This window comes from Syngnathus acus, chromosome 8 (genome assembly GCF_901709675.1).
Source record: "Syngnathus acus chromosome 8, fSynAcu1.2, whole genome shotgun sequence".
Classification (NCBI taxonomy): Eukaryota; Metazoa; Chordata; class Actinopteri; order Syngnathiformes; family Syngnathidae; genus Syngnathus; species Syngnathus acus.
Window position 1 is genome coordinate 10,414,695 of NC_051093.1, and position 27,759 is coordinate 10,442,453.

Sequence of the window (27,759 nt, forward strand, 5' to 3'; positions counted from 1 at the left end):
TGAAAGTAGGTGCTTGCTCCACAAGAGGGCGCCATTTAGATAGTCAAACAAGCAATGTTTTTAAACGTACTTGTGTTTTATTTACATCATATATAATAAGCTAAGCAGAGTTATACTCCTAAGCCATTCCAAAAATGTACACACGAGGGACAATATGTTACATATGAACTATGTACAACATGAGCGACACCTTTTTAGTTTACACCACACAGGAGAGTGCATAGTGTGCTTTTTCTTTTCTCTCCCCGCCCCCCCTTATGAAATCATTGTACACATCTTTGGAGGTGAGCTGGGGAAGAAGGAGGAGATAAGAAGCCAGCATGGCACAACAGAACATTCCAGAAAGGAGGCACTTGTTTGAACGCAAAGTTGTGACTATCCTGACACAAAAAGGCCTTTGTAAGCAGTGACGTCACAATACAAAATCTATATAAAATACTGTATATTTAAATATATTAAGGGAACGTTTCAAGTAGCGTCCGGAGAAGGAAATGTTTGTAAACCGTTAAAAAAGGAGTATTATTATTATTAAGGTTAAGAACCAAACTTTCATATGTACAACTTAATAAGGCTTTTTACAAATATTACAATATAATAGCAGAAGGAAAGGAAAACAAAACATTTTTTTCTCTCTCCCAACAACAATGAAAGAAAAAGCACCAACGGGGACTCGGAGCAAAAGTCTTGGGCCGGCCACCATCAAAGCTGAGCGCATTGACTAGTATCTGCATATTTTCAGCAGTGTTCACGTTCAAACTGTGAAGATCATTACAGCGACTTATAATCCAAGATATCCAGTGGTGCCTCGAGCTACGAGCGCTCGGTGTACAGTGGCAGAGAGCTCGTGTCAACTCGCAGTCAGCGGCGTCGCTTTGCCAGACTGAACACATTTATAATAATAATAAAAAACGTCGAGCTGTTTAATGCCACAGCCGCTTCAGGTTGGCTGTCACAATAAACAGAAAACAAGCCACTTACTCATTGTGTATTTAAAACAATGTTCCCGTTGAGGGGCTAATGGATTGCATCATTAGTCATTTACTTTTGTTATCTTTTCATCAATTAGATGTGTTCCTGTTTAAAGAAAAGAAAATCATATTTTTGTTGCCTTACTAAAGTCCAAGTGAACAGTGACTTTAAAAGCAAAGGTATATAGCGAACCTTGGTTTTTTTTTGGGAGGGGGGGCATCTATGCATGCTGGTGCCGTGTTATTTTTGTCATTTTGTGACGGATACAATAAAATGTTTTCTAAATATTCAATCTCGACTGACTAAACAATTAAACACGACGTTCATTTTTTGCATGGACACTTCTTTCGGTTTATAGCGCCTCTGGTGGTCATTTACCTTCATCCCCTCCCAACGGACATCTGCTATTTAAACAAGTCTGGTGGCGGCCCAAAACCTTTGCTCAGTCATAGTGGCGCTGATCAGGTAGGTCAGAGTGTCTCCACCTCAGAAAAGCACACATTTACAAAAAGAAGTAACAAAACCAGAAAGCTTTGGCAATGGGTTGACGTTAAAAAACAACACCAATGAAACGAGCCAGTGCGCGCGCTGACCCGCAGCTGGGGGGAGGGAGGGGGCGAGCGAGCGACCCGGCCTGCGATAGGCTAGGCTGAGAGTCACCTGGCTGCTTTCTGACAACGCGTCTCCTCTCGTCCCGAGTGACGGTGGCACGACTCGGATCCTGTCGGCTTGTCGTGGACGACGAGCATGTGGCACCGCATCAGCAGTTAGTGGTGGCATGTGGACACGGAAGAGTCTTACTTGATGCAGTCGTCACTGGGGTCTCTGATTCTTCAGGCACGGGAGGCGTCTTTTCTCACAGGTACTGGTGGAACCTGGACGTCTGGCAACCAGAAGACTCCGGCCGGGCGCCGCCGCCGTCTCCTTTGGGGCCGACGGGCGAGAGCGGGAACTCCGTGACGGCCAGCGGCCGCTTGTCGCTCGGCGCCTCGGTGGGCGACGCCACCACCGTGTGTCGGCGCCAGGCGCGCCTCTTGCGGCGGCTCTCGGGCGACAGCGGCTTGCGCATGCCCGCGCTGCGCAGGTCGTCGGCCGAGCCCATCAGGCGTGCCTGGCGCACCAAGGCGGTGGGGGTGAAGGACGTCGCCTCGCTGGGGGGCGGCGGCAGCGGGGCGGCCGGCCTGACCCGGGACGGGCGGACATTCTCCTGGCTGGGCCCCGACGACGTGTGGCTCCTCGTCCTGGGTGTAGCGTCTCCCTCGGGAGTGGCGGCCGGGATCTCCAGCAGGTCGAGCGAGCGAGCCTTCATCTTCTTGCGTGCCAGGGTGTCGCACTGGATGAGCTTATGCGAGTTGAAGGACGGCCGCGAGTGCAGCCTGTGTGACGAAGACGTGGACGACGGTGTGGTGGAGCGAGCCCCGCCACCGCCATCGCCGCCGCCATCGCCGCCGCCGCCATCGCCGCCTCCGCCACCTCCGCCACCTCCGCCACCTCCGCCACCTCCGCCACTCTGCGTCACGCCCGCTGAGGGTTTGCGGGGCGGCGGCGGCGGCTTGGCGGGACGCTCCCGTGAGGCAAAGCCACTCTCGTTGTCCGTCTCGCTCACCAGCTCGCTGTGCTCATCGTCGGCGTCGTCCGCGCCCAGGCTGCGGCCCAATGTGGACAACGTGGAGTAGCCTGACACGATGGAGCGGGCGTCCGCCCTCCCTCCCGCCTCCTCGCCACTTTTTTCCGCCACCGCCTCCTCTTCTTGGTCTTCTTTCACTTCCTCTTTCTCCTCCTGCTCTCCCTCGGCACGAGGAGCGCTGCCGCCTGCCGCCTCTTCCATCTCCCCTTCCTCCTCCTCCTCTTCCTCCGTCTTGACGGGCTCGTGCTCCGAGTCGTCGTCGGTGCTGCTGCCCACCCGCCGGGCGTTGTGACGCTTGCGGCGCTTGCGGCCCGTCACCGCCGACATGATGGACAGAGTCAGGAAGTCCTTGGCGGTGAGGTCTTTCTTGGAACCCCAGGACCCCTGAGGCAGAGGTGAGACACTGCATTTTGCAACACTCCTGATTCGGTGCTGGCTGGAGAGAGTTACTGATCATTATTTACCTTGGATTTGGCAGAGTCACTGTTGGTGGAGTCTGAAGAGTAAAGAAGAGGACATTTAGTAGCGCTGACAAAAAGTTTGGGAATGGAGGGCACAGAGACACCTGGTGCGATGCGATTATTAACTGGATTGGAGTCCCGTCAACAAAATGGAGGGCGGGGCTACCAAGTCAATTGTCTGCAAGTCACAGCCACCCACCAATAGAGGGCAGCAGAGCAATTTTGCACTCCTAACTCACAGACTGGCACACTAAGGCTCTGTGCCCTCTTGACTTGATACACATGCACACGGGAAGAGACTTTCAAAGAAAAAAACAAAGACCACAAGGATCATCAAACATTGCAGTCAGTGACAGAGCAATGCAGCAATTAGAAAACACACACACACACATTCACGTGGGACGGTGAAGGCAACATGCTCTCACAAAAACCTCTGGCTATTACGGTGGCGGAAAAGTCGCATTGTCACAGTGACACACACACACACACTTGAGGACAGTGAAGGCAATATGCTCTGACAAAGCTACTGGGGGGGATCACACTGTCACCATGACACACTCATAAACTTACACACACACGCACACGCACACGCACACACACACACACACACACACACACACACACACACACACACACACACACACACACACACACACACACACACACACACACACACACACACACACACACACACACACACACACACACACACACACACACACACACACACACACACACACACACACACACACACACACACACACACACACACACACACACACACACACACACACACACACACACACACACACACACACGCATGTTGGCGTCCTACCGCAGCGGTTGCTCCACAGGCTCAGCTAAGAGAGTGAAGCAGAGTCACAAGATGAGCGATGTGCAGAGAGAAATTGAAAGCAGAGAGGACAGGGGAAAAAAAAAGTTCAACTAAAGGCTAAGTGAGCAACTTGAGTTGTCATGCTACATGCCCTTACGCTCATGGAAAGGAGGGAGGATGTGACACAACGGACACAAGGCGCAGGTATAAACGTCATCGCCAAGGTTATCTAAGCCTACCTAGTATTTTATCATTTCAAATGAAAATCAGGCAGGCAGCCAGGCATGCGCTGATTTGAGGTTCAGGCGACGCGCTCAATATTCTCCGTGCTCTGTTTGGCATAGCGACGCTCATTGGCCCCTTGACCTTCTCCTTTCTGCTTGCATTACAGCTAGGAGGGTGCTCTAGCCGTTAGCTGCGGCCGCCCGCAGCCGCCGTTAGCTGCGCCGCCGTTAGCTGCGGCCGGCGGTGCTCACCTGAAGCGTCGCCCAACAAAGCCGTCCGCCCAATATTGGAAAGCAGGTGGTCGATGTTAGGGGCGGGCTGCACGTCTTCAGTGTCCACTGGCGTCTGGATACAAATTCTTGCCATTAGGCCTCTTTAATTCCTAACCCATACATTGAGACTTGATGGTTACAAACCTTTTCCTCCTTGTCCGTCTCCTCGCTGAAAAACCAGAGATACTGCCAAAAAAAAAATCACGTCATGATATTGAATGTGTAAAGTGACAATATGTGTGTGAGGGCAAAACGGCGTGCCTGCGCTTACATGCTGTATGAGCGTTTCCACAATCTTGTAACGATCTGGCATGTGCGTGACCATGTCCTTCATGTTGTCGTCGGACGTGCGCACCAGCGTGGGCCCAAACACCAAAGCCAGGTTCCGAGGCTCCATCTGCACGCAGCGAGCCAGCGAGTGCACGGCGTTCTTTGTCGCTGGAGTGCGTTCAAGCTCGGCGGCGGCGGCGACTCACCCTGTTTTTATCCGAATGGTCTGCCACCGTCTTCAAGTGACACACCAAGAACTTGAGCGTGTGGTAGTAATAGTCCGGAAGGTCTCGGATCTACAAAATGATGAGCGATCAGGACGGAGTCGGCCGCTTTCAAGTAGCGTGAACACAATGGACAGTGTACCAGCTTCTTCATGGTCTTCAGCCTATCCGACGCCTCTTCCGTTCTGTTGGCGTCGATGAAATCGTTGTACTTGTCTGCAAAAACGACACCGAGTCAGAGTGCGCGTGTGCGTGCGTGCGGCAGAACTTACCGTTGGTGAAGAGCGGCTCCGGAAGCTTCCGGAAGAAAGATTTCAGTAAACTGCTGACCACGTTGAGATCCTGCCACTTCTGTCGGCAACGAGGGAAAGAAAAAGGCTACAGCTTCTGCGTGAGGAGAACGCTGTCTTCAAGCGCTCCTTTCACCTCCTCTGTGGGGTTGATGTCGACGCCCTTGTTGAGTTGCTCCTGGAGCAGCGACACCATGGCGTTGTTACCGGGCACGCGGTAGATGCCCGTGTACTCCAGACCCATGTCCTCCACCAGGCCGCAGCAGATCTCCACAATCAGCGGGATGAACTGATGCGCACATGAGGGGGATGTGAGCCTTTCTGAGCAAGAGAGAAAGGGTGGGGTGGGTTTGGGGCTGACCTTGTTGTTGACCCCCGGCTGGCAGTCCTCCAGCCTCACGCCAAAGGCTTTGGGTCCAGCTTTCTTGCTCTTCTTCATGATGTTGATTCCCCAAGGAGATTTGGGAGGGCTGCTTTCATCTGAGGAGGCCACATTAGATGGAAAAAACACAAATGAGTTTTGCTACCGACGAAATATTTCAGAATCATTCATGATGGGGACCTTTGCCGTCTGGTCTGGGCGAGCGCGGTGCCCCCAAAGCGTTGTCGGTCTTGGCCAGCAGGAAGGGAGGCATCATGCGAGACATCCTGGGCGAAGAGTCGGGCTTACTGCCAGTCGGGCTGCGGAGGGAGGGAGGGAGGGAGGGAGGGAGGGAGGGAGGGAGGGAGGGAGGGAGAGTCAACAAGGTGTGAGGAGGGAAGGAGAGTCAAGATACGAGCTAAAATGCTAGTGCTCACTGGCTGAAATGCATTAGCGTGGGGAAATGACTCAGTGTGCCTCACCTCTGCTTCCTGTAGTCATTGAGTTTCTTATTGATCAGCGCCTGCCTGGAAAGGCCCAGCTCCTGCAACACACGAGAGCAAAGAGCAATGGTTCTTTGTCCGTCCGTCCGTCCGTCCGTCCGCCCTGAATTTGGCGGCGCCGACGCCCACCTCGCTCTCCGTCTTGCCGTTGTCCCTGATGACCTGGATCCAGTCCAGCATGTGGTCCCGGTCCTCGGCCTGCAGCAGGTACTCGCAGAAGTCCTGCGTGGTGAGCCTGAGGGCGTGCTTGCGCTTGGTCTCGCTGTAAGCGATGTCCACCAGGCAGCCGCGGATGTTGATGGGCTGCTCGTCCTCGGCGCCGGCGCCCAGCGTGGCGCCGCGCAGCACCGCCTCGCGCTTGTCCTTGTACAGGAAGAGCAACTGCGAGCGCAGCACGCAGAACACGCGCTTCCACGGGCGCATGCCGCTGCCCACCTTCTGCCACGGAGACAGACAGACAGACAGACAGACAGACAGACAGACAGACAGAGAGTGGCTGGCAATGGTAGTCCAATGGTTTTTTTGGTCTTGCTGTACTGCTCACCTTGCCCTTTTCCGTGAGGATCTGCTTAAAGTGCAGCCAGCCTTCCCGCCGCCGCCGCATGTCGCTGTACGTGATGTTCCCCAACTCGGAGGTGGAGTGCCGCTTGGAGCGCACCTCCTCTGCTGTGCCCAGGTTGTCCAAAGACTGAAAAAGACAACTGCTGTCATTCCGCAGATCGAGCAGCGGAGGGCGCTAGAACGCAACGACAAGTTGGCTGTCAAAACCTTCTCGAGTTGGCTGATGAGTAAGGCGAACTCCGATTCAAAAGGAGACCGACCGTTTCGCTCTTTGTCAGGGCAAAATCAAGCATCTTGTGGGAGCAGTGTTTTCACTCCCTGATTTGACTTACCCCATCAGTGAAGAAGCTCTTGACTCTCTTTGGTAGCCTCCTGTTGGAAAACAAAGGCTCCTGAATGACATCACTTGCAAGCAACGAGCTGCTTGGCGCACGCGCAAATTCACTCACGAGAAGACACGGCCGTCGTCCCGGAAAACGTTGAGTCCTTCGTCGCAGGATTTGGAGCGCTCTGCGGTGATGGCTAGAAGATAGGAGGAACGGCGACCCGATTTAATAGCGCCTGCTCGGCCGCACCGTGAGCCGGCCGGTGGAGATGGAAAAAGAAAGAAAGAAAGAAAGAAAGAAAGAAAGAGGAAAATGGATGGATGGATTGAAAATCAACAATGGTGATGTAATGCCAATCATCGGCCACGTCATATCAGGTGACGATGGAAAGGGAGGGAGGGAGGGAGCGGGAAGATGGCCGGCCATAAGTGCGCTCAGGTGTCCGCCGCCGTCTCACTTGTTGACGTTTTAACCTTGCAAAATCCAAACTGCTGTGGTCACAACTATGTTGACAACGTGCAGCATGCCAAAAAAAATCAAATCAAGTCATTTTCTGTCCAACGGGAAAGCAGGTTTTCCGTCTTGTAAAAAAATGAGCTCGACTCAAAATTCATTGATTCACATGATACTTACGAACTAAGTATGGCACATGGACTCATTCCTTTCAAATGTGTATTTTCAAATGAACCATTCGAGCATTCCGAGACTCATTCACTTGATTTGATTCCAATTTCCAAGCTGATGATATGCTACTGGAAGCCAGCCAAGGAAAGAAGCAAGGCATGCAGCAGCAGCAGCAGCGTTGGCGGGGAACAAACGGGAGGGGGCCCACTCACTGAGCCGAGCGGCGGGGAAGGTGAAGGTGGGGGAAGCGGGACCGGCGGCCGAGGCCCAACTCGTGCCACCGCTGGAGACCACCGAGGACGCCGGAACGTGGCGGGCGCGCAAGTCGGCGCTCGGGCTGGTGGGCTCGTCTGCGTGGGGAAAAGATGGCGCGCCAAAGGAGGAGGAGGAGGAGGAAGAGGAGGACCGTGAGTTAGGTGTTGTTAGGAAGACCAATTAGGAGGAAGGGAATCTTTTTCGGCAATAAATTGCTTTACTTTCCTAGCGGTGTCACTCAATGCAACATGCAAACGTGCTGCTACACGCTGAGCAGAAACGCCTTCTTTTGCGCCAACGTCAACCGCATGTGTAGAATAACGCAAACATATGAGCCGCGGGAGGGCAGCGCAGCACCAGGAGGAGAGTCAAGTCAAAGTCAAAGTCTGCTTTATTGTCAATTCCCAATCTCGGGCGCCCGGCCGGTACCGCGGTGGCTGGGTGGGCCTGCTGCGGCTTTAAGGAAGGCGGACCAGGATCTCCGAGGGAACGCACGCACGCACGCAGGCAGGCAGGCACGCACGGGCACGCTCGCAAAATCCACGTGGTGTCTCGGCAAAGACAGGCGCCGCCACCGCCGCCGCCCCTTTTGACTTTTCCCAATTGAAATCCGGGCGCCAATCGTTTTGTCATCTGTCCAAAAAGTGCCGTGTGCCTGTTGACATTATGCCCAACAGCCAGCCAGCCGCATGTGACCAAACGTGTCAACGGGGAACGGATCGAGAGGACGGCGCTTGGACGTGCCGCGACTTGCCGCGCCGCAAGAATGCGCTCAAGCGTTTGGGCGGGCGCAACGTCTCCTGACTGACTGACTGACTGACTGACTGACTGGCTGACTGGCTGACTGGCTGACTGGCCGGCTGGCCGGCTGACTGGCCGGCTGACCGACTGGCTGACCGACTGGCCGACTGGCCGACCGACCGGCCGACCGACCGACCGACCGAAGCGGCTCGACTGTTTTCATCGGCCGTGCGCTAAATCAAAGGTGAGCATGCGCAAATACATATGTTTTGTCACGGGGGTGATCCCATGAAAGGCTGGGCTTTCAAAAGTGAGCCCACCCACATTTGGAAGCAAGAAAGGATGAGATTGAGAGTCAAGACGCACGCTTACCGATGAAGGGGATGGACGCCAGCGAATCGTCCTCCGGGGAGATCAGCTTGCCGTTGGCCTTGAACGGCACCACGGCCGTGTCTCCCGAAGAGCTGGAGGTGGCCGCCGAGTCCGCCGGGGCTTCCGGCGAGAACAAGGAGGGCTCCAGGCCGTCCATGGCCAGCGCGTAGTGGGGGTGCCGCATGGCGTTCCTCCGTCCGCTGGGGGGCTTCTGCCGCATCACCACCTCCTGGCTCTGCCCCGCCACCTCAGCCGACCCCCGCTCGTGGTTGGTGGGTCTGTAGGCTCTCTCCTGGGATTGGGGCGAGGCGGAAGCCAAAGGGGCGGCGCCCTCGGGCCCGGCCGGCGCCGCGCCCTCGGGCGGGCTGCTGTTCCAGTTCAAGTGGGGGCCAGAGTACGAGGGGTCCCTGAAAGAGTGGGCCTGCTGCATGATGCGGCCCGTCTTACGATAGAAGGAAGGGCTGTAGCTGCGGTAGCCCAGCGGCTGCTCGTCGGCGCTTTGGACCGGAGGAAGCCGCCTGCTGCTCTTGGGGACCGCCGGCGCCTGCTGGCCTTGGCCCGGGCAATGGCTCTGCTTGGAGTGCGAGTGTCGGGCCACGGGGGGGGCTTGCGGCGCCGGGTACGGACCGCTGTGCCTCTGGTGGACATCGGTCCTGGGGGGCGGCTTGGGCGCTCGGTTCCACCGAGACGAGACCTGCGCGCCGGCCGAGGCTCGGTCCAACATCTCCAGCGAACGTCCGTGGCTATGGAACTGCACCAGGAGGTTTTCTGAGCGAGTCCTCGTGTAGTCGGGGGCCCACTCCTCACAGCGTCCCGACGGCTGCGCTAACAGCAGAGTGTCCTGGGAGGCGCTGTGCGGCCAGCCTCCGCCCGCCCGCCGCGGAGGCCTCCCGGACTCACTCAGCCGGTCCTGGGAGTAGCTCCGTTGGCGCGCCCGCACGCTGCGTCCGGAGCCTTCCGGCACTTGGTTGCGGTACCACTCTGACAGCGCTCGCTGGCAACGCTGGCTTTGGTCGTGACCCGGATGGGAATCGCGCGCGCCGTGCTGGCGATCGGGGTAGTGGACCTGCAAGGGGCTGGATAAAGGTCCCCCCGAGGAGGATGAAGACGAGTGAGAGCGCCCCCTGCTTTGCCCCTGAGGCTGCTGCCCGCTCATGCCGTACTGGACGTCGTCGTCGGCGCGGCGGCGGGCCGGACTACTGCGAGCCGCCGCCGCGCCGCCGGGCTCCACCGAGCGGCCGTCTTGCCAAGCGGCTGCCGTGCGGTTGTCCAAGGGCGAGGAGGGACCGGGGGAACCGGGCCAGCGACTCCAATTATCCAGCTGATTGTGGCCCACGGGGGCAGGCGGGGGAGCGCCTGCGGGCGACATGGCGCGAGGGTAGCAGAGGGGCGGCGGCGGCGGCGGCAGGTTCTCAGCTCCCCCCGAGAAAGGCTCGTTGCCAGTCAGGTAGGCATCTTGCGAGTACGCCTGCGACAAAAGCCAAGGCAGGTGAGGCGGCTGAGGTGCTGTTTTCACATGCCGTGAACAAGTTTGACGACAACAACACGATCAAAGACGACGCGGTCAAAATGGCTCGGAGACGCAAACGCGCCAGTGAGGAGAGGCGGCGGCGGCGGCGGCAGCGGCGGCAGCGGCGACAAACTCTCTTGACTGAAGCCAGCACGACTTACATGTTGCCCAACAAATCCTTGTGAAACATCAAAACATTCCAAAGTCGTCTAGGTGTCTCCTCTTTGCGTTGAATATATCCAATCTAGTTATTATTTCACTGCTGGCTCCCTTGATCTTGTTTTCGACTACGCTGGCTCTGCGCTTGTGTGTACGCGCGTGTACGTGTGTGTCACTCCACCCAGTGGGAGTGCGCAGGAGGAGTGACGTCACGCCAGGAATGCAGTTGACGAAGAAGACGGAGGTTGACAATGCACAACTCTTGCTTGGGTAACGTCGACACATTTGCGGTCTAACAAAAGTGCGTGCGCGGGCGGGCGGGCGGGCGGTTCCCTCAAGGCACACTCATTTGGAGCATTCTGTCCGTTTCAAAAGCAATCGGGCTCCTCGACAATGTTTTTCTTCCGTGTCGTGGTCAAGCAAGTCCCACTTACCAACTGAAGCACGTCTTCATCCTTTGGCATAATAGACAGCTCCAGCACACTTTCACTGGTGACAAATAGAAGAGGCGTCAATTCGTTCCCACGTGATTAGCACACACGTCATCTGCGTGGCTTCTAAAGACGCAACGGGACGGGAGCTTCTCACCTGTTCTGGATGAGGGCGATCACCTGGGAGTACGTCTTTCCCAGCACGCTTTCGCCGTTCACCTTCACCAGACGATCACCTGACGGACAAATAATGTTTCATGTGTTTGCAGCATTTTTTTCGGGGGGCCTCAAGTGTTCCCAATATTTTGCTGCTCCCATTGGGGCTCAAGGCATTCCTCGCATTTGGGGTGCGCTGAACATTTTCAGACGTTCCTTATCTTGTTGCTCTACACTCTTCCTAGTATTTGGACGCCATTCACAAAGCAAACGCGGAAGGACCGAACGGCGTTCTCCCTTACCGGTACACAGGCCCGCTTGATGGGCGGGACCTTTCTCCCGCACATTCTTCACAAAAATGGTGTCCATCGGCTCCAGTCGTCCTTTCTGGTAACCTGCGCCGAATCAAATAAAAAATAAACACGTTGGTGCATTTTTTTGAAACGAGGAGTCTTTTGCAATTTTGCTGTAGAGGGCGCCAGGAGGCTGCAGAGTGGAAGTAATCAGTAGCTGTGCATTTCAAGTCCCCATTCAGAACCTTTTCATCACCGTAAGACTTACAAGAAAAAGAAAATACCATTTTCTACAACAGGACTGCCATTTGCATGCTTTTTCATCGTGGCTTGGGAGGAAAAACAAGACAGCTCACCTTTGCCGTTGCCGTTGCCATTCTCCTCATCCTGCAAATAAAACAATGCCAATTTTACACAAATGGCCCAGCCTGCGTGCCTTTTTTCATACACATGTCATTATGTTTGGGGAAAACAATTTATTGCACTTGAGATAGCAAAATAGTTTCTGGGTGCACCACTTGATGTTGTTTTCCTTTGAAGCAGCTCCAACAAACTTAACATGGCTTCACAATGATGCAATCCTCACAGTGTGCCTGCCTGCCTGCCTGCCTGCCTGCCTGCGTGGCTGCCTGCCTGCCTGCCTGCCAGCCAGCCGGCCAGCCTGCCTAACTGCCAGCCAGCCAGCCAGCCAGCCAGCCAGCCAGCCAGCCAGCCAGCCAGCCAGCCGGCTATCCGGCTATCCAGCCATCCAGCCAGCCAGCCAGCTGAGTGGACACTTTCTGCTGAGGGCGGGCGAGTGTGGGCTTTAGGCCTCGCTGAGTGGGCTCATTCCTGACTGACTGCGCACAATGTCGCGGGCCGCCCGGGGCTTTACACAAAGCGGAGGAGACCCTTAAAGCCCGGAGACCCCAGACGACCTGAGACTCCAGAATTTCATTTGGTGTCAAAAAGACGAGTTAAGGCGCAGAACCAAATCTGAATTTGCTCGAGAACATTCAGGTCCCTCTTGCGCGTTTATTTTTCTAGCACACATGGTCTCCATTTTGCCCCAGCTGGACGGACGGACTCCCCGGTTCTTACTGTGCGCAAGATAACGCTAATTGTAGCTCAGCGGCGGGCACAGGGTCAAGCGGGTTGAGACAAACGCTCAAGCGAGCAAAGATCATTAACGCGGTCGGATCGGGTCGGGAAGGAGGACTTTTCAGCCGCGCTAATGGGACCGTGCGTGTGGGCAAACGTCTCCAGATGGCGGAGGCAGGCCGTTGAAAACAACCCGTCTATTATGATACTGAATGGAAGGCCTTGTGCTGGCTGCGGTGCCGCTCGCAGGCGGGCGCTACCAGGCCACGCTGGAACAATAGAGCCCAATGCTCCTCTGCCTCCGCTGTTGCATGCTGGATTTTGGACCTTGGTTTTTTTTGGGCTGGATTTGGACAATCGCAGAGAGGGGACGATTAGGGTTTCCAACCATGGAGGTACAATCATCAATTTGTTCCGACGGTGTGGCTGCGACCTTCACTTTTTCTTCAAATGAGGGATTCTCTTTGAATTGGCAAGTTTGGAATGTCAGATCATTTCTCACCTTGAGGTCGGTGTGCAGGGTGGACTCCGGCGGGTAAACGATGAAGTGGCGCAGGGTGAAGCCAAAGCCCTGCGAGTTCTTGCGGAGGACCAGCGTGCGGGGGCCCTTCCACGCCACGCCCGGCCGGGTCGCCACGGGCGGCCGGGGGTTGTTGGCGGCGGCGGGCGACGAGAGAGCATCCCTCCGCCCTTTCGCCTGCAAAGAGATTGCATTGAATCCATGTGTCAGGAAGGATCCTGGCCCACATGCCTGACCTTGGAGATTCCCAGCCTCTCTCCAAAGATGTCATTCCCAAAAGGCTGAGTCAATAAAACGGCCCATCTGACAGACACACACCAGAAGTCTCACCCCCGTGCTGCCCCGGAGACTCACATCTGTCAATCACACGCCGTCACCTGACCAAACAAGCGGGAGCCTGGAACACCTTGGGGTCCAAAGTCTTAAATGGCCCCAACAACTTCAAAGCTACAAAAATTGTGCCGAATGAAACTTTCCCACTATTTAACACAAGAAAAAAAACAAGCCAAGGCTTGGTGGGGCGGTGTGCGATGTCATCCAGTTAAGCTAGCATTCGCTAAAATGTCTCGGCAATTGTTTTACCAGCTTTACTGCCGATTTGTTTTTGTTTTTTTTAAATGTCTGTTTGGTCAAAACGTCACTTCCTGACATAAACATGACCACACATGGCTGACAACACACAAGCGCTTAAGCAGGTGGGCGCACCGCAACAGGAAGTGGCATGCCGGACGGAGGCAGGAAGTGGGCTCGCGTTACAGGGCAGGCAACCAGACGCGCCTAAAAATAACTTCCACTACTTTGCTCCTTCGTCTCCTCCTTCACCCTTCTCCTTCATTTTCCATCAGGAAAAAACGCCTCCATTTTTCAATGCTGTGGAAATAGCAGAACATTCAGAGCGTTTCGCCCATTGGATTATGAATGATATCATTTTTCCTATTATGAATGATATCACTTATTTCTTTTAAACTTATTTGACGTTTCATTCTTAAAAATAATTAAACCATTCATACTCAATGCATGAAAACTTTCTATTCGTGACTGAAAACCTTTTAGGGATCACGAGTGTTGCTTCTGAGTTCATTCCACATGAGCAAGAGCAGTGCAGCGCACAGATGCTGCTTGAGAGAGAGCGAGAGAGAGCGAGTGCGAGAGAGGCACACGGGGGGGGGGTGTTGGTCGGAGAGAGAGGAAAAAAAACAGGCCAAAAAAGGAAGTGAAGGAGGGCCAAATGAGAAATTCCTCAGAGGGAGCACTTTGGACAAGTCGCAACACACGCCAACGTGAATAAGAGGATGAAGAGAGAGAGAGAGAGAGAGAGAGAGAAAGAAGGAGGTGGAGTATCGGGTCCCGGCAAAGGGACGGGCTCCGGCACGCCGCTTTTCCACCGCACGGCCCCGGGCCGGCTGGGAAAAGCCAGCCAAACCTGTCATTAGCTCAAACACGGCAGCACAGGCCCGAAGGGTCAGAGCCGGCGGCACCGGAGCCTCGCCCGGCCGGAGCTGTGCACCTTGTGCACGAGGACACGCACACACACACTCACACACACGCAAGGATTAGGACTAGGACTTATTTCAGTTGAGTGACTATGTCCATATTTTGACTTCCCATTGGAGTGCATATTTTGGCCTCGTCCTCAATTTTGGAGGAAGTGACTTTTCACTCCATGACGGGAGGGAAGAGGGATCAACCTGCACAGGAAACCATTCAAAAGTCAAGTTGGCATCATCAGCAGTGAGCTAACAATAGATAGCCCCCCCCCCCACCCTATGAGCAATTGAGTCTTTCAAAGCACCATGAAAAACAGAGTCATGTTAGGTCTGCTTTTTAAAGCAGCCAACCAAGAAAATAGGCCATTTGCGTGTGAGAATCTCCTTTGTGTCCCGTTCAATCAACGACGCTGCTCAGGGCAGAGCACCTCATTGACCGGTGGCTAGCACGGACAGCCTAGCTGAAACTCAAAGTGAACACAGCAAAATACATACAGTATACTATGTATGTCCAAATACAAGGAAATGCCGTTTTGCTCTACTTTGATGACAATTTGATGCCTCCAGTCGGCGTCATAGCAAAGTGGTAGCCCCCTTTTCGGGCCCGCTGCAACAATGGGGCAGCTGAGAGCTGCAACCTGTTTGAAAAGTGGAGCTTTACGCCGACACAAATGCTGACAAATGAGCCTTTAATCCCGATGGCCGCCGCCACCGTCGGGTGATTCCTCAAGCGGCCAAGGTGAGCTTTTATTGGGATCATTTCAATGTCAGTTGGGCAAATCAGTTGAACCGGTTTCTCCACGTCTAGGATTCCAGCTCTGCTCAGGGAACCGGCTCCTCCGCTCGTCATCACCATTCCAAATAAAATGAGCCGCATGTACTACGTCACCATTTTTTATCTCTTCTAAACTCGGTGTGGCGGGGGGCCGCCGGAGCTACGTGACCTCCGACCCGTGCTCTCGCCATTTTAGGCGTGGAGAAAAACACAGAGAGGAAGCGTGAAAAGTGAAGATTATGCAGAGTGGAGCGAGCAGTTTTCAAGCGTGATCGTGGGAAAAGCCGAGAGGTCACAGGACACGGACGCTCAGCGGTCTCGGTCGGTCGGTCGGTCGGGGTTTAGGTCACGCTCGCGGCCGGGACCTCGGGAATGCGCGGCCGATGTTTACCAGGCAAACTCTTGTCAACTCTTACGCTAGCGTGAATGGCGCCAGTATGCAACTAATGACTTTGGAAATGAGTGACAACATTTAGTGAGCTGAGCTGAGCTGGGCTGGGCGCAGTGGGGCTGAAAGCGCATCAAGTAGCAGGCCCAAATCTTTTGGGCCCAAGGTGCAATGATGATGACGGCATACTGTCCATCCCGATTAGAAAAGATGCTTTTAGCGGCTTCTGAAGGCTACCAAAGCCCAAAAAAGAAAATAAGCTTTGCTACAAATCACAAGGACTACATACTTTGCCACATCTACAATGCTTTCTCATGAAAGATGCAATATTTCAGCCATACACTCCACTAGTTTTGGACCAAAATTGCTACAAAAAATGCTAATTATGGCCTTGAAATCTACAACACGTGCTGCAGTCCTAAATGTTGCAACCAATCACGTGGCGTCACGCCACCACCATCACGCACGCACGCGCCCTCCTCGCCTTACCCTCAACTGACGGGAAACGTGGTGACATCCGACGGGCACGATCGGCGGCGGCCCGGCGCCGCCGCGAAGCACCGCCACCCAGATGCAGCGAGGCTCGGGGGAACTGCAGTCCACTCCCACCGGGTTCTGGAAGCTCCAGTCGGACCCCACCGGCACGGGGCGTGGGAGCATAGCGGCGGGCATGGGAACGGGGCGCTGGCTCACGTGCGCATGGCTAACCCAGCGCATGGGACACAGTGGAGGATCTGGGATTTGACTGGACTTCCCTTTGCCATCTCCCTCGGCAAGTCTTAATCCCGTACGCTCTCTGGACAGAGCGAGCGACAGAGAGGGAGAAAGAGAGAGAGAGCGAGAGTGACAGCGTGGCCGTCCCTCCCGCTGCTGTTCTGCATACAAAGCCAGTGCGGTGCGTCCACCCCCAAAACACACACACACACAGCGGCTGGCTGGCTGGCTGGCCGGCTGGCTGGCTGGCTGGCTGGCTGGCAGGCCTGCTTGCTTGCTTGTCTCCTCCTCCTTCACTGTGGATGGCTAAAAGCTGACAAATCCTCTCATCTCTGTCAGCAAGCCACCAAAAGTCAACTTCCACCAGGGCAGGAACAACTCGTGTAATCCCCAAAAACATCACGCGGGGCAGATGCCGTGGCAGCACGTGTGCTGCGTGCGTGTGGAAGTGGGCGGGTTGACACAAAGTGGTAGTCGACAAGAGAGGAAAAGATTTTGCAAGCGCAACTTGTCATTCAATGAAATGAGCAAGCGCCTCAAAACTGGACCGATATTCTTTTTCAAAACAATCAACGCAGACAAGTTTCCCATGCACCAAACGGCGCTCAGCGTTGGAGTCACTCAAGTTGACATCGTTAATTGTCCCAGCAAAGGCTCGTGCACGTGTCCAGATGCTCGCCTTATTCCGTGTTTGCTTCACGCCGCACAAATAAGTGTCAAGAATGGACATTGTGTCTCTGTCCCAATGCGCCAAATTGCTTCTCTCTGCCTGCATGGGACAATATTTCACACAGGACATGCATGGGAAAAGAGCAATGGCGAAGAAGAGTGCCATGAAAAGTACACATTTTGCTTGTTTTTATCATTCTAACCACACATGTTGCCACAAAAATGCTCCTCGCTGGCCAAAATGATTTCTTCAGCCTTCTACACTGATTTGTTGTTTTTAAGACTCCACAATGGAGGTCATAAAAATGGAAAGACAACACGCTGTCACTTTGCGTGCAACAATTGTTAGCACACGCACTCAAGGCTAACTATAAATACACTTCGCTATTGTATATAATTAAGCTCCGTTCTAAGGGCAGCGCAGCGCAGCGCGGCGCAGCTGTACGATTTGGCTGAGACGCCGCCGCCGCCGCGCGTCGAGCCGCCCTTCCTTAAGTGCGCCACTACAAACATCCATTGGGTGTCGCTGCGGGGACAACAGCGCATGTGTCGCTTGCTCCATCAGATTAGCCCGATGATAATAGCGTTTAATCTCACATCATCAATGCTGGGCCAACAGATTAACAAAGCCCAACCGCCCGCCCGCCCTCCTGTTTTTTGGGTTTGGTTTGTCTTGATCCCAACTGGAACTGAGGGCCAAGACTAAACAATAGAATGAACAACATGTGATGAAATGAAGACACTAAAACCACAATATTACCACAAATAATTACAAAAATAACCACAAGACAGAAAACGTCCCAGAATTATTACATTACAAACAAAACACTAAATATAGACAAGGAATAACCAAAAATAGAAGAACTAAAATACTATAACAAAAACCATTGAAAATAAACGACAATGAAAAAGGCCTTAGGCTGAAAAAAGTGATAGCGGAGCTGGCTGTACATGCAGGGTGCCGTTAGCAGCAGGCGGCCACTAGAGGGAAGCCACCACTCGGCCTGAGGGAGGGAGGGAGGGAGGGAGCGTGTTCATGGACAGCACCGCCAATGCCAGCCAGCCAGCCAGCGTGTGCACTGGGCCTGACACAGCTGAGGGAGGGCTGCTATCAAGTACAAATCGCATCAAATAAAGGCAATAAGGGCCATGCCAGATGTTGGGGACATCTGGAGAGCTGCGTCGGTCGGCTGGGTTTCATCATCTCCCCGCAGCCGGCCGGCCGTGACACACATTCCCTCGCAGACACGCTCCAATTAGCTCCTGTACGGCAAATTCCTGACCGATTTTGCCCCACTTGTCGTGACACGCGAGCGCCGGTATCACGGGATGCTGATTTAACGCCGAGGCGCAGGCCATCCGGAGCGGCCGTCACTCGAGCCGTCCTGAATCCGGAGCAATCCCAAACCGGCCGTCGGGAAAAGAGCGGAGCGGGACGAGGAAAGATAATGAGGGAAACAAACAAAAAATGCCTACTTTTTAAAAGGGGAGTCGAGCTTCCGCATTCAGCTAACAATGGGAGCGGGGCCTGTCTCAAGCCAGGCAATTTTTCCAGAGCAACCACAACTCGTTTCAAATCAACTGACTAACGGTGAAAGGTTAAGCTTTTCAAAAAGACTGCGGGGGGCACAAGAGAGTTCAAGCTCAATTTACTCTGAAAATGGAGGAAAATTGTGGCTACAGACAAGCATTCGCAATGCCCAATGTGGCACTACACTCGTCGGCAGTTGCACTTTCGGAAGCTTTGCTTCCTGTGACGATGATGCCGTTTTGGAAAGGGAGGGGGGAGGGAGGGGGAGTGCCCCCCCCCCCCACACACTCTTCTCCATCGTTTCATCTCCCATCCATGTGCCGAGCACAGCCGCTGGGAGCAATCAGAGCGGTCACGTCTGAGCTGCAGTAAGAGCCGGCCGGCCCTTGCTCTCTCCTTCCTCCCTCCCTCCCTTTCTTCTTTCTGCATCTGGGCAGCCAGAGGCCCGCATGTCCAAAATTAGCTCATCCCCGCCTCTGTGTAATTACACCGGTGAGATTATAAATTTGGCATTGGCCGGTGACGTCACTGGAGGAGGCGTGGCTAACGAGGCCGGAGCCCCGGAGTTTATTACAGCCAGCGACACGGGCCGCCTGGAGTTTCCATTTGAGCTCATCTGGTTTGTGCATTCCTGCCACGCATCAGGGCTCCAAAGTGCTCCGGAGGAGGTGCGCCCGCCCGCCCGCCTTGTCCAGGCCATTTAGGGAGTTCTGCGAGGATATGGGTACATATGTAACGCACTCCAAATTCCACCTGGTGCCAATGCACGTGAAGCTTTTCCCAAATCTATTTGCGAAAGGACCCGAGTGAGAGTCGTCGTTCCCAGCCTGCTGCCGCTCACTCGCTCGCTTCTTTGAAGATGGTCAGAAGAGCAGAGCAGAGCAGAGCGTGCCGTGCCATCATTGCGACAACATGGAGGGAGGGATTGCAGCGGGAGCTTGATGAGGAGCATATCATCCATCCACTTTCTTAATAAACTGGCACAGCTGAGCACAACAAACAAGCGCATTCTGCTCCACCTTGAGGACACAATTTAAAGGTCCGCCTTGGGAACTTGCTGCTTCACTTTGTTGGGAAACATTCTTGCGTTCTAAATGAACCGAATTTTGAACTCAAGCAAACGACAAGAAAAAAAAAGTATGCAGAGCATTGTGGAGATGACGTACGTGGACGTGGGCACCGACAACATAATGCCAGCACTGAACGTAAACAATGGCAGCATTGTGACGCTAGCTTCTCTGCGGCTTTTGTTAGCTTCTCGCTCATTTCCATCCCATGACTCTGACTGTCAAGACGGTCCGCTCCGCAAGCAACAACAACAACAACGTGAGTGGAAAGTGGCACGTCACTCGGCTTCACTGGTCTGCTGGACTTGCCGAGCAACTTCCCAACCTGTTCCATGAGCATCATTCTGTGGCCATGAATCATTGGGATGGATTCTCTTCTTTCCCTCCTCTGCTGACATTCCACTTTCAACCGCTAAAAAGCCTGGAGGGGATTTCATTGGACACAGGATAACCGTGATTCTGAAGTGACAAAATGAGCAGAAAAAAAACTGACGTACTACATCTGAGTGTCTTCACGGTGGACCATAATGCTCCTCAAGCGGACCAAAATATCCTCAACGTGGACACTAGACTAGAATGTTCCCAAAGTGGATGACAATGTCGTCAAGCGGATGGATCACAGCAGCCACCCCAGCTACAAAGAGCCAGCCAGCCAGCCAGCCAGCCAGCCAGCCAGCCAGCTAGCCAGCTAGCCAGCCAGCCAGCCAGCCAGCCAGCCAGCCAGCCAGCCAGCCAGCCAGCCAGCCAGCCAGCCAGCGCACAATGGAACAGCCAAGTCCACGCTGAACCAACAAGACCAGACCTGTACTTCTTTCCGGAATATATCAAATGGCCTCATCTCTCAAGCACGCCAGCTGGGGGAACACATGGGGGGGGGAGGGGGATGTTTTTACATACATTTTAAAAAAAAATTGCCATTAACAGGTTCACCAAACTACGATGGCCGCTCTGCTCGAGTCGACAAGGTCGATGTCCTTCGACGCGACCGCAACGGCAGCTGGTGTGGAGAACCTCCGCGTGCAAACATGGCAGACCAAGTACAATAACAGAGCTGCAAACATAATGACAGTGTGCGTGTGTGCGTGTTTCATGTCCATAAATAACCTCCACCAATTCAATCCAACTTTATTGAAGTATTGTCTTACGGCGCACGATCCTCTCTATGAACGCATCGCAAGGCCCGAGCGGTAACTTGGATCAATAGACGCATTTTGCAGGCAGGCAGGCAGGCAGGCAGGCAGGCAGGCAGGCAGGCAGGCAGGCAGGCAGGCAGGCAGGCAGGCAGGCAGGCAGGCAGGCAGGCAGGCAGGCAGGCAGGCAGCCAGGCAGGCAGGCAGGCAGGCAGGCAGGCAGGCAGCCAGGCAGGCAGCCAGGCAGGCAGGCAGGCAGGCAGGCAGGCAGGCAGGCAGCCAGGCAGGCAGGCCGGCCGGCCTTGGTTGGCGAGCAGGGCGTGGCTGCCTGGCTGATGCTGCAAAGGAGCACGGATGACAGGAAAGCGGGGAGTGCTTCTATCCACATGGCACTTCAGAGCAAACCGCTACGATCTTCAAGTGGACTAATAGGAGAGTGTCCATAAATTGGATCAGAATGTCCAGAAGGGCTATCAAAATGTGGATGAGAAGATTCCGAATTCAGACCAAAATGTCAGCCATGGGAACGTAAACACGGACCAGAATACTCCCAAGACTCAAAGTGGAAAACTGTATTATCACTCACTCTGGTGACATCAGAAATAGTCACCAATGTTGTGATGGCACAGGAAGTGCCGCCATGATTCCCCAAAACACGACAAAACCACACAAGAGCTTCTTGAGCAGAACACACACGTGTGGGGGTGGAAAAATGACTTATAAGAACTTGCTATGTAAAAGGATGCCAGGGAGAGCTTGTGATGTTGACTAACTGACTGACTGACTGACTGACTGACTGGGTCACACTTTTCCCATCTTGTCATTAGCTGTGACGTCACCACCACCACCGCCACCCATTTGGCTTGCCTCATCTTTGCCCGAAGCGCAATTTGACGACGTAGCGTCAGCACAACGTTTTCACAGACGCCGAAATGAGGCAGGCCCTCGTCACTCCGCGGAGTGTCACTGCATCCCGTCTCGGGACGTCCCGCTCGGACTGACAGGCAGCCAAGCCGAGGCCAGTCCGCCCTCCCTCCCCTCCGCGATTGCCGCGCCGCATCGACTCGGACAAAAGACTCGCCCTGGCCCTGGCCCTGGTCCCACTGGGGTCCCTCCGGGCAATGCCGCGTTCACATGTCGTCGGACTTTGTAACATTTGGCGCTCAAAATGCTACAACAAAGGCTTCAAAAATTGCAGTCTCCGTCCGTGTGCTGTTTGTTAATCGGCTTAGGAATCACGTTCGGCTCGCTCGGCACAACGGCGGCGGCGCTCCCCGCAGGCAGGAACGCTCGCTCGCTCGCTCGCTCGCACAACCGCGACCTCCACTCGGTCGGTTCTCCTCCACGCATAAAACAAGGCGGGCGGCGTTGACTTACGTGCAGCTCGGAGGAGTAGGGAGGTATTCCAACAAGGCAGAAGGCAACTCCATTCATTGGGCGGCGGAGGCTGTCGGACGGTGGCCACGAGACACGTTTGCAGGCAGGGCTTTTCCTAACAACTCGGAGAAGCTCGACTTGTTATCCTTCCTTCTCTCCTCAACTCCAGCACCATCGCCACTTCTTTCTTTCCTTCCTTCCTTCCTTCCTTCTATCTACTACTACTTCCCCCAGACAATTGCCTCTGCGTGTGTCTCTGAGCGGGCAGCCCCCTCCATTCCATTCTATTCCGTTCCATATCATTCCATTCCCTGTCCTGCCCTGCCTGCCTGCCGCCCCTCCTTCTTCTACTACTTTTTCATCCCCTTCTTCGGTCGTTGGCCGTTTCCGTCAAGTCAGCGGCAAACAACACAAAAGGCGCCGGAAGTAGCGATTCAAAGTAAAGCGCTAGCACGACTCAGAAGAATCCCAGGTGGCTAGATTGAACAACGTACTTTAGTGTATTGAATATTTTTATTCCAGCAAAAGCAAAAACTAGTTTGGTCAGCAATTTTTTCTTTTTTTTATTATCTGTGTTAGAAGTTCCACACTCACCTGCCATGATCAAATCCAGTTATAGACTACATTTAAAAAACAAAACTCTTGAATCTTGAATGTTTTTCCCCCCATAAATATACACACGCAGTTGAACCCACCCCACACGTTTTAAACACCTTTTAAAACGCACTTTTTAAATACATTGTGTATTTAAAATTGCATGTCTAAAATGTATCGCAAATACTAAGTGTACCAAACGGCCGGCATCTTAAGCACAAAGACAACAACTATGCACACGGCGGTCCTGACTGACTGACCGACCGACCGACTTCCCCTTCCTCGCGGGGCACGCTACAATTGGGAGTCATTCTGGGAAAGGTGTCGAAGGAAAAAGTCTTTTTAGGGAAGCTTACTCATGGACATAATCGGAAGCTCAGCCCGCTTGCCAAGTCACTTTGGGTAGGACGTGATCCAACGTGGCGCTTTACAATGAAAGCGAGAGCAAATTGGAAGGGGAACGCAACGCAACGCACGCGTTGAAGAGGCTCCAAGATGAGGGAGGGCCCGTGTGGCTGCCATTACGCCATCGGGACCACTTCAAAGACCAGTCCCGAATTGTTTCGAAATACATACTACTCGGTTTCAAAGCAATCCCTTTATTCTTTCGGATGACATGCACTTACAGGCCTCCTCCGTCCGTTGCAATTCACGACGACAAAGTGAGGCGACACCATCTGAACGCGCGTCAGACCCTCCTCCTGGAGGGAGGGGGCCGTTCCATAATGCCGTGCTCAGCCCAACCAACGCCGTAAACAAGCGTCAGTGTTTAGACGCTTGACCCAGCGAGCGCACGTTTCCCTCCACTAGCGATTATTGCTCATGCGGGAGCAGACTTTGACCAATCACGGAGACCCCCCCCCCCCCCCTTGAGATGATGAGGGGAGGCGGAGCGCTGGGTGATGATGAGATGATGATACCATACTATAATGATGATGATACTAAGATCAAATCAATAATACGTTCAAATAAATGAATGAATAATACATGTCGTTTCATTTCAAAAACGGCAATTGAAATCAATTCAGTTCGAATTGCAGCCTCGTTCAAAGATTTGGTCAAATCATTGATTGAACAATTCAAGAAAACGACTACGGCGACTTTGGCACCATGGGGAAAAAAGAAAACAAAGCTGACGGGAGCGACATTCCGGGCTATTCAGCGCTTCCTATAAATGGCATCTGTGGCTAGAAATATCTTTCAATCCCCGAAAACTTCCCCTTTCCTCTCGCCTTTCTTGTGAGAATGAAAATAAATCCTGGGGCTGAGTCATCCTTCCAGTAGCAACCCGGCCGGCACTTTCCTGCTGCTTCAGAGTGCCAGTGCCGCCGCCGCCGCCGCCGCCGCCGCCACACCTTTCACAGCTCCGCTTCCCGTCCACTCGGCTCCGTCACACCTTCCTACGGCGATGGGACAACGTGACTCCCGGACAAAAGAGTTTGTCATTCAGGGAGCCCTTTGTCTCTTTCTCGCCCACAATATTTACAAAGCGCAACCTCGCAATCCCTTCATGAGTGTCATAATTATAACGAAGAGCGGATAGATGAGGCTTACTGGAAAACAGACGTCTGCGTGCCGCGTCTGGAAGAATACCTACTAGATTTCATAGGTCAGGCTATACGTAAGAGGTAGAACATCTCAACTTGAAATGGATGAAAATGAGAAATTCTTCGAATTGTTTTACTACAAGACATTTGCATTTCATTTACATTCCAACTGAAAACAAGGGAAGTTTGCTCAATTTCACATACTGGCTAATGAGAAAAAGGGATGCAATAAAACAAAGAAATAGTCAGACTGAAGTCAGAATAAGAAAAAGAGCACACCATCTGCTCTCTTGCAGCAAGCTCATTGTACAGACAGACGTCCGTCCGTCCGTCCGTCCTCCAGAAAGAGATAATCCCCACCCACACTAGCCGGAAGACACACACACACGCGCATGCACTAGCAATGTACGCCACACGAGGGCGCAATATAGCATGCGAAGAGTGAACGCCAAACGTATTCCTCTGCTCCTAGTCAACTGGTTTAGGTTCGAACACTTGGGACAAATCACATTTCAACACATTTTATGAATAATAAAGTCAAAACTACATCAATTAGATAAATACACTAGAAAATGAGAAAATGGAAAAACAAACACAAGAAACAAAATGCTGCCAACAAAGGTTGACTACCCTGCACATCCTCTCTCTCTCTCTCTCTCTCTCTCTCTCTCTCTCTCTCTCTCTCTCTCTCTCTCTCTCTCTCTCTCTCTCCTCTCTCTCTCTCTCTCTCTCTCTCTCTCTCTCTCTCTCTCTCTCTCTCTCTCTCTCTCTCTCTCTCTCTCTCTCTCTCTCTCTCTCTCCTCTCTCTCTCTCTCTCTCTCTCTCTCTCTCTCTCTCTCTCCGCACACACACACATTAATAGTGAGACACAAAGTAGTAATGGTCGTAAAGCAGTATCTGTTTACTTCCTGGAGAGACGGGTGTCCTAGTTTTGCGTCCCGGGACAATCTGGCCATTGTGCGCGCCTGCGGGCATCCACCACATTGGCCTTTGCCTGCATATTAGCAACACGGACGCTGTACTGTACTGGACAAACGCTAAGTGCGCACCCACCCACCACACACACCCATGAACGTATAGTCCTACCTTGACATACAAGTTTAGTTTGACCAAGCTAAGAAGCAAGTTTATTCACAATTATTTTCCAATGAAATAGATTTTTTCGACTCAAATGGCTTTGGGCAAATTCTGACTCCTCCAAACAAAACAAGAAAACATTCCAAGATGAGAAGCTAGTTGGGGGGGGGGGGGCTGTCAGATTAGACCACCTGTTCCACCAGTTGTGACTCATTAGGCGCTTGGACGCCGCCGCGCACGGTCGCTCTCGACTTTTCCTGCCACGTGAAATACTACAATATGCAATACGGTGGAGGCGTGGCAAGTCATCTAGTATAGTAGGTCAACTGGTAGTATGTAGTACATATCTGCCCTCCGTGGAGACGTTCTCCCTTGCCGCCCGTCCGGGTCGACCTTAATGACCGTTGACCGAAAAAGTGCGTTGACCCTAAGAAATGTCGACGTTTGGACCATCATTTGGCCTGGCCTGGCCTCGGCCTGTGCTCCTTTTCCCCTAGCATCGATCCAGAAGGATGTGGCAGAAAGAGGGCGCTGGCCCTAATACTGTGCCCTCCTCCTTCGCACACTCCATTATTGCAAAAGTCTAACAACACGCATGACATGCGTATTTATTTTGACATCTCTGATGTGTACATCGAGCTTCTACTACTGTACAGTACAGCGCTAGCTCGGCTAACCAGCATAAGGTCGTTTCCACGTGCGCCTGTGGGAGTTCTGCCCTGGATACGGTTGACTCTCATGTCAGTGAGGGAGTTTATCCTTGAGAGTCATCTTCCGCACAAACACACACACACACACACACACACGCACTTGCAGAGGGGGAAACACAAGGCAAAGATAAAGATAAAGCGGCCTTGCTGCTAAACAGCAATAATAATACTGAGTCACATGACCCACAGGAAGTAGGATAACCATATTCGTGTTCGAATGACAGGAGTCATCAACTTATAAATAGCATTTAAGCCTCCCTCCCTCCCGTTGTGCTAAAAGCTATTGTTTTGCTAGCATTCAAAACAAACGGACACAATGTTAGGTACACCTGCACAACCTAGTACAAGAGTTACATACGTATATCCAAATGTGTATTCAGAGCTGTAAAGAGTTTCATATTTTTTGTCTGTATTTTGGGGGAAAAATAAACAAGAAAAGCCTAAATGTTGTTGCAGACAAGTGAATAGTGCATCACCATAAAAAGTGAAGAAAATTCTGCTTCTATTGGACAGCAAAAAAATGGAAAACTTCTACCCCAAAAAATCATTGCGAGATACAATACAGCATAGCATTGCATTGCATTGCATTAGCGCGCGTGCAGGTGTATCTAATAAAGCGAGCATTGATAGCGTAACACTTATTGTGACACTGCTGAGCATCACTTGATGACACCATCGCCACTTCTGCTATATGAGGCTTCACGGGGCAGGTTAAGTACGGGGGTGACCAACGGCGTGAACCGAAGCCCTGTCCTGCCCTGGCCGTGCCAGCCAGGGCGTGTCCCCCCTCCCTCCCTCCCTCCCTCCCTCACCACCCCGCTTCCGGGCGGGATGCGGGATGAGGTCATGGGATGTACACACTTGTTTGCACATCTGCGGAGGTTGCGTTACCTCTCGAAGGGACGTCGATGGAAGGAAGGGCAGCAAAGTAACGTTGTCATGCAAGCATTGAGATGGAAGCCTTCCCTTCCCTTCCCTTTCCCCCTATGCATCCTCACCTGCTCCATGATTTCAGCGTGCCATGACGGCTCTCCTCTTCTTCTTCTTCCCCGCGTAGTATTCCAAAGAACTCTCGTCCACGTTCTATTCCCGGTTTCTCCCGTGTCCTGATGGGAATCCTCGCCACCGGAAAAAAAAGACTCCCGCTCTCTTGTGTCGTACGCACACACACATTGCTGTTGGTCTCTTCCCTTTGCTCCTTTCCCCTCCCCCTTTCCCGCTGCAGAGGGTTAGGGTAGCCAATCAGAGGGAAGCAGCGGAAAGGGCGGCCGCCTCTTGATTGGCCGGCTGGCTCCGGAGTTGTGCCTCGCGCGCGCTCCAGCTGTCGTTCCCTCTCGTGCTTCCTTCACTAAAAACCTCTGTTGCCATTGACGACAGCAACCAACACGCTATTGGATGGATTTACAAGCCCCGCCTAACTTATTTTACAGCGAGAGGGGGGGCATGTTGGGACATGTAGTCCTCTTTTTTGTTTTAAGCCCGGCCATTCCTGTTGAGCGCAAGGGGGGTGATGACCCATACATCCTTTCAAGGGAAACTCCCAACCAGCAAATAACAGGAACTCCTCCCCACAAGTGAAGAGTTGAGTGAGACAAACACACACCCTTAAGGCTTTCAAGCCGGACGTG

The 27,759-nt window shown here is 53.2% G+C and overlaps 2 protein-coding genes across 15 annotated transcripts in view; both read right to left on the reverse strand.

Moving 5' to 3' along the window:
• Positions 1-12,102, reverse strand: part of plcd3a (phospholipase C, delta 3a) — a 27,901-nt gene extending 15,799 nt beyond the window's left edge. The window contains exon 1 of one of the 3 annotated variants that reach the window (XM_037256466.1): positions 12,071-12,102. The gene's annotated coding sequence lies outside the window, so the exon portion shown is untranslated. Of the gene's footprint in view, positions 1-12,058 lie in introns of all 3 variants that reach the window. The other 2 variants (XM_037256465.1, XM_037256464.1) reach the window with 2 other exon arrangements.
• On the reverse strand, positions 58-27,329 carry LOC119125691 (rho GTPase-activating protein 23-like). 12 transcript variants are annotated; one of them, XM_037256449.1, is made up of 25 exons: positions 16,205-16,600; positions 13,048-13,242; positions 11,824-11,852; positions 11,475-11,575; positions 11,174-11,252; positions 11,020-11,074; positions 8,917-10,384; positions 7,761-7,898; positions 7,048-7,159; positions 6,931-6,970; positions 6,582-6,725; positions 6,167-6,475; positions 6,017-6,078; positions 5,736-5,854; positions 5,535-5,653; positions 5,310-5,462; positions 5,156-5,234; positions 5,026-5,099; positions 4,866-4,955; positions 4,661-4,786; positions 4,534-4,575; positions 4,369-4,462; positions 3,061-3,092; positions 2,479-2,980; positions 58-2,433 (listed from the first exon to the last, which is right to left on the reverse strand). In XM_037256449.1, exons 1-25 carry the CDS (start codon positions 16,430-16,432, stop codon positions 1,826-1,828), a joined length of 4,998 nt encoding a protein of 1,665 aa, XP_037112344.1. In that variant the 5' UTR covers positions 16,433-16,600; the 3' UTR covers positions 58-1,825. The 12 variants fall into 12 exon arrangements, with proteins under 12 accessions (XP_037112344.1, XP_037112341.1, XP_037112348.1 ...); XM_037256446.1 differs by having other exon boundaries at positions 58-2,442; XM_037256456.1 differs by lacking the exon at positions 58-2,433 and adding an exon at positions 3,893-3,917 and having other exon boundaries at positions 2,839-2,980; positions 16,205-16,602.
• Between the last annotated feature and the right edge of the window lie 430 nt (positions 27,330-27,759).